Here is a 13,356-nt window from a genome sequence, read left to right as displayed (position 1 = left end):
CCATCCTGTTTGATTCCTCGTAAAACCTGTTCCCGCCTATGGTGAGAGACGATTGAAACTTTTTTTCTGTAAACGATTTTGGACTGGTGCCTCTCCCGGAGAGGATGCTACATAAGACCCTACACATAACTTTTGAAAACAATCTGCTGTCAGAAACATTGTTTTGGGGTGCCCACTATTTAAGGGGTATGAATTGAGTACTGTCAAGTTTAAGGGCCCCCACTATAAAGTATCAAAATCATAAAAGCCAAGGTCACCCACTGGGGAGCTGTTTATTTAAGCATCAGACACGGAGAAAGATTAGAAAAGGGAAAAATTCCTAAAAAGTTGGTTGGGAGTGTAGATTGGAACAGAGTCTAAAATTGGAAGGCAAATTGGCAAGATCTATATCAAAAGCATTAAAATACGCACATCCATTAATGAGAAATCCCACATCCACGAAAGAGGGGCGTAGGCAACAAAACCATTAAACCAGCTAACAGGACTTTTCTGAAGACGTATGGGCAAGAAACCCAGCTACACCACCCTCCCTCCTTTTTCCAGACCTAGAGTCTGAAGGTCGCACTGGCAAAGGCTGGGAACAAAAAGAAGTCGATTTGGCAGCTTGGCCTCGGGGCCCCTACCAAGCACAGTTGAGCACCATTTCACAGAAGTAGAGTTCCAAGAACTGTAAGAGCCAGCTTACAGCCAAGCCCCTTGTACGGCTCAGCAGATCCTAGGGAGAATGAGGTAAAAGCAAGAGCTCCTGATCATCATCAGCTCTTCAGCTGTCTTGTAACATGATAGAGACAGACTCCAAACGGGTCGGGCAAACTGCTCAGCGATGCAGTGATTCTAACTTTCCATCACAACAAAAGGGACGTGGTTATTTTAAATTGATAAACTCAACGAGTCTGTGCATCGGGGACTGCTTTTTCTTTAACAGAAAAGTTACAGAGACAGCGCAGAGAGTTCTCACAGACCCTACACTCAGTTTGCCCAAGGTTAACATCTTAGGTTACTATGGTACATCTGTCACAGCTAAGGAACCAACACTGATACGTTGCTATTAACTGAACTGCACACTTTATTCCTATTTCACTCGTTTTCCCCTAATGTCCTTTTTCTGTTCCAGGAACCTATCCAAGAGATACCATTACCCATTTAGTCACCAGGTCTCACCGTGTCTTTGTAGCCTCTGCTCTGTAATAGTTTCTCAGACTTTCCTTGTTTTTGATGACCTGACAGCTTTGAAGACAATTAGTCAGGTATTTTTAAGAATGTCCCCCCCCCCCACCTTGGGGACAAAACCTTGCCTAATGTTTCTCTCTGATTACAGAGAAGTTAGGGATTTCGGGCAGGAGGACACCAAAGGTGAAGTGATACTATCTTGACATCGTTATCACAGGTACATCTTGTCAACTTCACATCACAGATGCTGTTAGCTTTGATCACCTGGCCAAGGTAGTGTTTGCCAGGTTTTCCACCATAAACTTTCTGTTCCACGCCCTTTCCACACTCTGCTCTTTGGAAGTAAGTCATTAAGTGCAGCCACTCAAGGGGTAGGGAGTTAAAACTCCCACTCCTTGAATGGATGAATATCTACGTTAAGTTATTTAGAATTCTTCCATATGGGAAATTTGTCTCTACTCTCACTTACTTATTTGAGCATTTATTTATATCAGTATGGATTCACAGACATGTAGTTTATATGTGGGGTTATATCCCAATGCTATGTTATTTATTTGTTGTCCATATTGTCCCAGCTTTGGCCACTGGGAGCAAATTCAGGTTGGTTCTGGTATGCTTTTTACATCCTTGTTCTCTGAACACTTCCTTACTTTCTGCTTCTCCATATTTTTATTAGGGAAATGCCTTACTTAAGAAAAGGGTTGTGATGGGATGACTTCTGTGTCCCCCCTCCAACATACAAAGAAAAATTCACATTAAAGTCCTGGTTACCAGTACCTCAGAATGTGAGGTTATTTGGGAATAGAGTCATTGGAGATGTAATTAGTTAAGACGAGATCATACTGAATAGAGTCCCCTAATCCAGTATAACGGAGGTCCTTACCAAAAAGGGAAATTTGGACACGGCACACGGGAAGAACGAAGTGCAGCACACGGTGAAGATGAAGGCAGAGGTCACAGCAATGCTTCTAACAAATATTCAAAAGGGTGTACTGGGAAACAGAGGCACAGGTCTCTGTGTGGCAGTACTGAACATCATATCTGGACGTGAACAAGGTTCGGGGGTCAGTGTTTTCAGATGCTTCATTTTCCCTGCAGAGTTTCCAGCCACCTGCAGCTTGGTTCGGGAGCGCTACTTGCCAAGCACACCTGCAAGTACTAGCGATAACCACCCAATCTAGTATAATCACCATCTTCAGCGTGCTAAGTACCAGCTCTGTGAGATCCAAGCACTTCCCAGGTGCCCCTCACAGCAATCCTGCGGGGCACACAGGTGATTCCCTGCATCACAGAGGACCCAGCCAGATCGTGTCAGGTCATCATTTGCGGTCGCTGTTTAATGACACGCTTTGTCCCACTTCCACCTTCCCTAAGTCACGTCCACAAGTGGCCCGATGGCTTAGAACGGAACTGGCTACGTCACTGTCGGCTATACGGATATTATACAATCATCCAGCATTTAGGACCCTTAGTACAGTTTTACACACTAGAGGATACTGAAGCAAACTCTAAGCTTTCAGATGAAGGAACTATAGTCCCTGGGAAAGAGAAAGTGACTTGTTCTTAAGAGTTAAGACACGGAAGAGGCAGGCTGAAATCTGGTCTGCCTTCTCACTCCACATCCAGTAACCTTTATGGAGGTGAAATCTAAGCTCCCGCATGGGTAGAGGCAGAAACTTTTTTTTTTCCCCTCGGTCAGCTGGGAGAAGAGGAACCGGATGTGACAGACTGGGATCTGAAGTTCTCGTTTGGAAATTATTTTCATTACAAAAATTCCAGTTCATCTGCATTTTTATTCCTATATTAAAAAATCAAATGAAGTCATTAGGCTTAGGCCAGCTCGTAAAGCCTCTCGCCTGAGTATGCATTCCTCTTGCAACCTCTAGAGCTCTACTATAATCCTTCAAATTATTAAATAATTACTGTGTTTCCCTTGGGGTCGCGTTTGGCAACAAAATACTGGTCTAAATGAACCAGTGATATGACCCAGTGAATAACACTTATGTTCTTAACTTCTTAGAAGCAAAAGGATACGAAATACTTCCGAGGCACAAACTGGGAGGAAAGTGAAGGGTTTTCCGTGGGGTGTGGAGGGTTAGGGGAGCGGAATGACAAAGGAACATGAGAATCTGGGAATTATTCCAATAATGAGGGTCATCCCCTCCCCCATCAACCCTGTATATCAGTAAGTCTCCACTCCAAAGCCAGTTTTCTCCCATTTCAGGAGTGGTCACGGCCACAGGGAGAAAACCAAGCATATGGCTCTGTCCTTCTGGACATTTCTACAATGCTTGCTGGGCTGCTTTGGAAAACCTATTTTATCTCCTACAGCTATATGACCTCAAGTTGTCATTTCCAATAAAGTATGCCTCCACTGATTTTTATGAACATAGACAAAAGCTGCTACAACCTTTTTTGCCCCCAAATCTTTCAAGCCAACTGTAGTTGCTATGTAGGGTTATTTGTTTCTAAGGCAACAGCCCATATCTAAGTACTAATGGCCTGTCCTTTTGCCAGGCAACAAACAGCCTTGTGATGCAACTGCACCTGTCTCGGCTACGTGTTACTATGGAGATGCTGCAGTTGCTATGGCTACCATCACGCTAATCGCCTAGTGAAGGCAGACATACAGCAGTCTTCTCAGAGAGCCCAGCTGTTCCTCCCCGTCTCTCGCTGAAGACTGATTGTCTAAGGCCTGTGATGGAATGCTTCTCAACTGAGATGCACAAGAACTTCATTAACGCTGTTTCAGAGGATCACTTTGTGCTCCCTTCTGCAGAACAAACACCAGACTAGGGAAAGAATCCGCAACGACACAGACTGTGAAACTACCGACATCTACGAATTCACGCCTTTCCTCATTGACATAAACTTGTAGTCCAAGGATCATTCTCTTAACTGAGTGGTGGACAATAGAAACATCTCTATACGTTAAAGAAAAAAAAATTTTTTTTTGTAGAGTTGAGGGATAGATTTCAAACCAAAACACTATGCAAGAGAAAATCAATTTTAAAAATTGGTTCTGTTTTATATGGCTATTTTTTTTAGGCTCTAACAGTAACCTATTTTTTTTTTTTTTAAGTGACAGGTTGCATATCCTCCCCTCCAATTCGACCTCTGCAAAAATGGCACCCGTGACCTCACTGTCTCAAAACAAATGGGCATGTGAGGGGCAATCCTAGTCTCTACTGTTCTCTGCTGTTTTCCTTGAAGAGGCAAACACCAAGTAACCACAACAAAATGATCACTCTGGAGCACCGTCTACATGGAGACGGGGAACGGCACCAACTCTGTGCATCCTTCAGTGAAACAAACACCTGGCGACACGCTGGCTTGGAGGATGGGAAGTTGGAATCACTTACCCGACACATTCTTGGACTCTCATCCCTGCAAACGGCCACACTCTGAGATGTTAAAGCTGAGAACTTTCCTTTGCAAATGTTTCTACCCAGGAAGACATTATTTCACCCACCACGAAGACTTCTGGAAGGAGACACATTCGTCCCAAGCAGCAGAAGCGGTAAGGTTTGCAGAAAAAACAATTGGATATGCCTCCAAGAATACTTAACTTCTTTCTCATTTATCTACAGTTATTTTAAAAATCATACAGCCTATTAAATTAGTTTCAGTGCCTGTCTCTGCCAAAATAATGCAACTTCAGCAGACAACCAACCAACAAACCCCCAAACAAAAAAAGTCTGAACGGCTTACCTTTGATATGCCTGAGGAGAGGCGGGAGGTGTATTGAACACATTCGAGTGTGGGTGATAAGGTGTCTTTTTCAAAGCCTGGATTAGATTTTGTCTATACTCTGGGTCTATGCACCACAATGACCCTTTCCCGATACTCTGCAAAGAACAATAAAATACAAAAGTGATTAATATAGAGACAGTACCTACTGTGCAGTAAGTAGATGTATAACTCTCATCATAGTTACTTATTTTGAAAAGCCTCTCACTTCTTTGTTAACTGTCTGCCAGCCTTAACTACTGTACTATTGTCCTCTGACAGCAGAACACCAGGCAATGCGCTTCTGTGTATTCACATTAAGTTGAACAAAATGAATATGTTATTTCCAGGTGATGTAGCTACAATAATATTGTAACTTTCATATCCTACTGACCAAAACGCTCAGTTCCCTTATGATTTTTCAGTGTCAGCTTTGAAGAACATATGTATTCCCTTTAAAAAGTTGAGTTTTAAATTTGTCAGGTATCAAGGGTTGAGAGAAAAAGAGGGCAGAGACACCCTCAAAATTCTGTCTCTGCTTTAAAAATTCGAGGGTTATGTTTTCAAACCATATTACATCAGTGCCACTTTACAAAAACAGAAAAGTAATCCACTTGTTTTTTTCCTCCTTAACAAAAGAATGACATTTAAGCTTCACATGGAATTCTGTAATGACCTTCCCAAAGCAACAAAAGAACTCAGGCAGCAGTGGTAAACCTTAGCCAGAATCCAGTCCTTATTTTTTTGATATCCTCCATTCTGGATTTTGCTCCAGACCTGAATCTTCAGAAGTCAGAAACTTTAAAATACAAATTTCATCAAACTGGTTCCATGGAAAGAGGGAGACTTGCTCGGAGGCCCACTTTCAGTTGGACGCTTTCGTTCTGGGCACGTTGCATTTTATAAAACAAATGTTGAGGCCCGCTGGATCTGGCGGCAGGCTGATATGACGGGCAGTCACTGTTCTGGCTGCTCGCTTTCAAGTGACCGAATGTACCCAAGCTGCTTGATAAGGTCATTTGTAAACATTTACTGATTTGGAGAGAAAAGAAGTCAAATTATACAAACCACCCCACGCTTCCAGCCAACAACTCTCTAATTTTCACAACTATTATACTACAGGAAGATTTAGAAAGCAAACACGAAAATCATTTAACTATTATGCAGGGGGCAAAGTCCAAGAAAAATCCCTTAGAAGGAGAACTAAAAATAAATTATTCCTAAAATCTTTAAAGTTTTAAAAATTGGTATTTCAGTCATCAGCTTACCAGACAGTTTACTTACAAACGTATTCACAGAAGCCCTTAAAATTCTTTACTATCAACACCACCAGTGCACTCAGCACAGGGAATTGCTCAAAGCCAAGGTCCGGGGCTAGAGCCTCTGCTCTCCCTCCCCTGCTGCTCCCACCACCCGCACCCCAAGTGCAGGCCTGACCCCAAACACAGTCCCACTCAGGCCAACCTGCATGGGCAAAACACCAATGCTCCCAGTTTAACCACCCGGATGTTTAAAGAAATGAAAGATTTCAACTGTAGAAAATTCAACGCCCTTACGTGGTCTTTCCTTCCATGCGTACATTTTCAAGCCCAGAAGGGGGACTAATGACACTTTCCGTGTAAAGCAGGCAGGCCACCAATGATCAGCCCTGGACCTTACATTCTGTCCTTTGGAAAAAAGCTGTGCAGCACACTTTTTAGAAGAAAGCAAAAGCCAAGATGCTGAGAGGCGTGGGGGAAGACCAGTAACTACCAAACCTGGATAACGTAAAGCAAACCACAAAAGCCAGTCAGCTCCTCGGCAGCAGGGGTCCTGGCCTGAGTCCACCAAAGGCTCCCCGTCGAGCTCTGTGCCAGTGGGACTCCCTGTCCAATGCTCTTGCAGACAAGGCTCCCAACTAGCTAGTTGGAGAGCCAGGGCCCATGTGCAACCCAAATGTCTCTGCAATGACATTACCCTGGTTCTGGGAACCACACGGGGCTTCTGTTTTCATAGAGGTGGCTTTCAGGGTAGGGCCGTTTAATCTTACAGGGAATAAAAATATGACAAACAAATGAAGGGAAATAACAATAAGCCAAGAAGGCGGTTTCTCCTAATCCTTAGCATCTTGTTTATTATACTACACTACTATTTACCAGAAGAAAAAGGGGAAAACCCCCCCGGGATTGGGGTGTGGGGAGGATCACAAGGTAAGTGATCAGGTACAAGAGGCAGGCCAAGCTATAGTAAGAACGGGAGTTCTAAAGCCAGACAGATGTTTCCTGTGCGGCCTTGGGCAAATCAGGGTCCCCTAGAAAGTCCAGGCTTCCTCAGTGGCAAAATAAAGACCCCCCCCTTAGAGACAGGTGTGCGGTCCAGCATGACAGGAAACACCTAGAACAGTGGAGAACGTACAGGCATTCGATAAATGGCGGAGTCATCAACAGCTCCTTTGGGACAGAAGAAAGAAGGCAAAGCTGGCTGTACCATGCTTCCCATATCTGATTTTCCCATCATGAAAGAATCACCAAATTCCAACAGAGGCAGTGGGTAGGGCCTCCAGCAAGCAGACCTTCCACGTGAGGACCAAGTATCAATCTACTGGAGAGCCATTGGTCCCAGCTCAGCAAGTGCGCTCTGGAGAGCTTTCCTACTTTCTAAGACACCCCACTTTATTTCCACCACCCCCCAATCACCCTTCTATGAACCCTTCACTCCATGTGACTTCTCCCTTGCTCAGGAAGCCAATTCTGACTTCCCTACCAGTTTTCTTTTGCTCGGGTCTTCGCACAGTGATCACCAAGCTAAGGTTTAATTCCAAACTTGGTCAGCACACATTCACAGTATCTTCACTGCAGGCAATGTGCCTGAGCTTGGGATCATCACGGATCCTACCCTGATCAGTTCTGCATTTTACGGTGAACGTGCTCTGGAACTGTGGTAGATTTTCACAGACCGAACACTAATTTCAGTATCTCACACTCAGAATTTCCAGAGAGAAAAAAATAAGCCAAAAAAGCATCTTCAGGACACACCTATGGGGACACTGTAGATCCCTCAAATCCCTCCAATGATTTTCTAGTGGAGAGCTCTAGGCAGAGCTTGGAAGGAGCATGAAAGAGACTGGCACCGCATCTGATTTGCAAGCATTCTCGTTGGTTTCATGTAACAGTTCAGGAATAGTAAAAAGGTTGACTTGAAAACTTCTAAAATGGAACTATGCAGAGCAGAGAATGCTCGACTTTATTCGGCCAGGAAAAATTACATTTAATGCCCATAACAGGGGAGAAAAGGGTGTAATTTGATTAGAGTTGTGTAATAAGTTTGAGGGTCAGAGCTCTGAGAATTATCTGCATCTCATCTAAAGAATATGGATTTCTTTTTTTTAACCATAATTACTGTGAGGCTCACGCACCACTAAATGTTAGGGAATTCAAAATAATAAGGGAAGAAAGATTTCTATTCACAGACACACTTTCATCTTTGAAAAATATTTATATATATTTATATAGGTAAAATATTTTTATAAAATATATAAATATACATATTTCTGTATTTATATAGAAATATGTTTTTATATATTATAAATGTTTTTATATATTATAAATATTTTTTATATATTATATATATAAATATATATATATATTTAAGACAAAAACATGTCTGTGAAGGAAGGGAGAAGTGAAGGAAGATCTTTCTTACACGAGCACGGGCGTGTGTGCACACACACACAGAGTCTGAGAAAACTAATGTGAAAAGGTAAAAGGAGTAAAAACATACAGATGAAGCCAAGCTGTTGTTGTTGCTTTAATTAAAAAGCACCTGGGAATAATAGACAATTCCTTGTTAGCAATAAAAACATCAGTACATAGCAGGAAAAAAAGACCAGGAGAACCTATATTGTAGAAAGAACTGATTAGTGAGAAGGGTTTTAAAAAGAGAGAGAGATAAGAATAACAACTAAATTAACTCTTAAATCTAACTTCTAAGGATAACTGGTTTTTCCCCGAGAGGTCTGCATCCAGGGGCATCCCTGGCAGCCCATGAGTTTCTCCCTGTTCCCGGAGCTCTGCAGACCCGCGTGGCCACACGCGTCAGTCTGCCAAACGGTGGGCCTTCACTGCGGCTCTCTTCACTAGGTTGTCCCCGAGGATAAACCGTATTTTAAAACACTGTTTACAAAATGTGGCCCACGATACATTAATGGGGCATGCAGTCAATGTAATGGGTCACGACCCGCACTGCCTTCATGGAACAGACTAGAACCAAACAGAACAGCTTAGAAAGCATCTGTACTAAAGTAATATTTTGTGAAATGTGTGTGTGAGTACACCTGCGTGTTGGTGTACAATGCATCACAAAGTAACATCCACTTCTTACTGGGGATCTGGGTCCAAAAAGGGTGGTAAACACTGTTCTAGAGCAGTGGTTTCCATTTTCTTCCTTCTCGTCACTTCTGACGGATAAAGCCCTTTCCCAGCTGTAAAGGAGAACTCCCTCAGTGTGACCTCCAGTTCGCAGGGGAGGGACCATGCTTGGGGATGGGGGTAAATGAGGCAGGACCCATGGCAAAATGGAGCAGGGAGCTGGATACGTGTTTCTGGTGACTCTGAAACAATGCCCCCCACTTTTTTTTAAACTCTATTTTGTACTGGAGTATAACGATGAACAATGCTGCGTTAGTTTCAGGTGTACAGCGAAGTGATTCAGTTATACATATACGTGTATCTGTTCTTTTTCAAATTCTTTTCCCATTTAGGTTGTTACATAATATTGAGCAGAGTTCCCCGTGCCGTACACTAGGTCCTCATTGGTTATCCATTTAAAATATAGCAGTGAGTACACGTCAATTCCAAACAACCCCTTCTGATGTTTCTGATATGCCATTTCCACGGATGTTTCCAACACCACCCACCCTCTTCCGTTCCCTCACCCATATGGTACCCACTGTATGCCAGGCACCATGGGGGTACATTAGTGAATAGAGAACAAGACAATAAGGCAACTGCTCTCTCGAAGCTTGGATTCTGGAGGGGGAAGAAGATGGTAAGTAAGTCAAGAAATAAATAAGCAAGATCATGACAGACTGTACTGCCTACTGTGAAGGAAATAAGGAGAGCGGTGACTTGGAAGACAGGAACTTGCTGCTGTGTGAAAAATAAAAGGGTTGGGAGAGGAAGAGGACCTGCCAGGATCTGTGATGAGCTGATGCCACAGCCCAGGCCCGACGCGACCAGGTGGCAGCAGTGACGTAGAGGAGAGGGCAGCTTCGGGATGTAATCTGCAGAAGCAATGGGACCTGGCGATGGATTAGAAGTGGCAGGTAAAGAAAAGACAAGCATAATGGCTTGATTTGAGTAACTAGGTCAAAGATTGGGAGGTGGGGGGAAATCTAGCGCTCAGGTGAACATACAACCTTTGAGCCTTTGTATTAAGAGCTACTGATTAAGGTACTTGAAGGAACTTGCTGGACGTACGCCACTCCCTTCCCTCTGCTGTCCCCTCATGACCCCAAACTTTATAGCAAAAGCTTACGAACACAGAAAGGTAGATCTGAGGTGGCCTGGCTTTAGAGGTTTAACATTAACTGATTCTTCTACAGTAGGCACTGGTAAACATTTTCTTAAAGGATCAGAGTAAATATTTTAGTCTTTGTTGGGAATTCCCTGGTGGTCCAGTGGTTCGGAGTTGGCACTTCCACAGCAGGGGGCACGGGTTCAATTCCTGGTCAGGAAACGAAGATCCCACAAGCCACATGACGCAGCCAAAAAAAAAAAAAAATTTTTTTTAATTTTTGTAGGCCACACGGTCCCTGTTGCAACTACTCACCTCTGCTGTTGCAGAACAAAAGCAACCACAGATGTAAATGAACAGACACGGCTGTGCTTCCATAATATTTTATTTACAAAAAGCACAGGCCACTGTTGGCTGGTCCCTCTCTACAGCTTCTGCACTTGAACCCAGGGTTCAGACTCAAAGCTCCTATAGTTTGGGAACCTAAAACCAGGTAAGGGGAGTCTCCAGGTGCTAAGAGAGTCGGGCTGGGTCCTGTGGGATTGGGGAGAGGATGCCAATGATGATCTAAGTCAAGTGCTCCAAGGCAGGAAAGGGGCCCATCTGCGGGGATACGGGAGGGAAGAGGTACGGACGCTTACTGGAGTAAGTATGCCCATCAGTGATGAGTACACGTATTAGTATTTGTTGAGCTGCACCTAACACCACTGCTTCTGAAAGTCAATGTGTATGTCCAGTTCACTTTCCCTCTCTGGGTCTCAGTTTCTCATCTATAAATTAGGTGGCCAGACTAAATCATCCCACGGGCTCCGAACTCTATGCTTTGAGAACGTGTTACTACAGATTACTTAGTATACACATACTCCTAACTCTATGCTTTGAGAATGTGTTACTACAGATTACTTAGTATAGCTTCCCAACACTGCCATTTTTCTGTTCTGGGCACTTTGGGCAAGTTACTTAACTCCTCTGAGCTTCAACTTCCTCATCTATAAAATGGGAGTGATACAATAATACCTGATTCACAGGACTGTTGCAAGGATTAAATGAGATAATCCTATGCGTGGCACAAAATAAAAGCTCCACACACACTGCTCTCCTGATCATGATGGTAAAATATTAAATAGCCAGCTTTCCTTGACATCAAGCTCCTGACATAGGCGCTGCCCTGTGAGGGGGAATACTTGCCAAATCGTGAAATAATGCAAATTTCATCTTAAAAAAAAAAAAAAGAATCACACGTGGCTATTTGTTTTCCACTGTCTGATGGTACTTTCCTTGGTCCGAAGGAAGCATTTTATATCAGACGTACTAAGGTAGAAATGAAAGGATCAAAATAGAGCAAAGCAAAGACGCGGGCACTGGAGTGATACCAGGAGGGATACGAGACTCTGAGGGCACTGCTCGCTTTGAGTCAGTTCTTTGTGCATCGAGGCCCCTGGGTTCCAGGACCCTGTAGCAACCCAGTACTTCCCAAGGGAGGTCCCTACCCTTCAGACCTTAAACCTGCCACCTCCTGAGTGGAGAGGCCCTACCCTCCACGCTGCCCTGGTACAGGGTGGGGAGACAGCTGACTTAGGGGATAGCACTGTTGTGCCTCATTTTGAAGCAGACCATTTAACAACACCTGTAACCATGACGCAAGGCAGGGTCCATTTTTTTTTAGGGTGCAGAACCTCCAGAGGAAGACAAATAATACACAACTATAAAGCACTGCACAAGCTGGCCGATGCAGCGTAGGTTGGCAGAGGAGGGAAAGGATGAGCCCCGCGGGGGGACAAAGGTGCTGAAACCTCGCACTTGTGCACATACACACACACAAGCACACAACACACACACACACACACACACACATATTCTGTCAGGCCCGCTCCTCCTACGGACCCACACAATGCCCACGCCCCCTCCAGCTACCCCCTTACCCCAGGCTGCCCCTGCTAGAAACTGCAGCCCCTTGGAGACTGTGTTCTCCCCATCCCTCCTCTTACTTTCCCATCAAAGACCCAGGACAGAGTCCGGCTTTCTGAGGTTCATGCTCCCTGGGACTGTCCACGGTGAGAGGCAAACACTCCTCACTGACTCTGACCGGTGAGGGGGGCAATGCCAGGGCTTCCCAGGGAGAATTCCAGAATGCAACCCCACACCTGGCTCCCAAGCAACAAAGGGACCCACCTGTGTGGATCTTGTCTACACGTCTACCCCTACCGTGGTGCTGCCAGGAATAAACCTCTCGTCCCCTCTGACTGCCACTTTCTTCACCTACATGCTAGAGGTACAACAGCCTTCCCCCAGTCTTGTCGGGCGTAAAGGTGATAACATATAAAATGCGCCTAACACCATACCCAGCGTGAAAAAGACACTTAATTTAATTCTACTTCCCGTCAAAGGACGCCACAGGAGAAGTTGGGTGAAACTGGAAAAAAACAAATAAAACAGAGAAAAGTTATTCTAATAAGTGCCAGGAACGTCATACCACAACAAGATGCTTAGCAAATGAGTGATTCCTAAAGGCCCTTTTTGTCCTAAAATTCTATCATTTATAATCTAAAAACATCAAAGGGGTATTTTTAAATTTTAAACCGTTAAGAAAAGGATCTGGGGAATTCCCTTGCGGTCCAGTGGTTAGGAATCCACGCTTCCAATGCAGAGGGCATGGGTTCGATCCCTGGTCAGGGAACTAAGATCCCGCAAGTGGGTACGGCCAAAAAAAAGAAAAAAGAAAGTAAAAAAACGATAAGGATCTGAAAAATTAGCCAAATACATGAAACAGAGGAGAGGGGAAAAAAGAACAAAACTGATCACAAAGAATTTTTTTCTAGATACATCGTAACAAACTAGACAACTACTCCAGAAGAAAGATATTTTTAAAAAGAAATCACATCAGACAGTTGGATTTCCCAAACTGTTTGCAGTGTTTTAAATGTCCCACTTTGCTTTCTAAATATTGTTTGTTTGTTTGTTTGT

At 43.9% G+C, this 13,356-nt stretch overlaps 1 protein-coding gene across 8 annotated transcripts in view; it reads right to left on the bottom strand.

Moving 5' to 3' along the window:
• The window catches only part of FOXN3 (forkhead box N3), a 406,391-nt gene that overhangs the window by 176,225 nt on the left and 216,810 nt on the right, over window positions 1-13,356 (bottom strand). For all 8 annotated transcript variants that reach the window (XM_059059250.2, XM_067027916.1, XM_067027917.1 and 5 more), the window contains one exon: window positions 4,882-5,018. In XM_059059250.2, coding sequence (XP_058915233.1) covers window positions 4,882-5,018 — 137 coding nt within the window. The remainder of the gene's footprint in view (window positions 1-4,881; window positions 5,019-13,356) is intronic.

Source organism: Kogia breviceps, chromosome 3 (genome assembly GCF_026419965.1).
Source record: "Kogia breviceps isolate mKogBre1 chromosome 3, mKogBre1 haplotype 1, whole genome shotgun sequence".
In the NCBI taxonomy this organism is placed as follows: domain Eukaryota; kingdom Metazoa; phylum Chordata; class Mammalia; order Artiodactyla; family Physeteridae; genus Kogia; species Kogia breviceps.
This window is presented reverse-complemented; position numbering and strand designations above follow the sequence as displayed.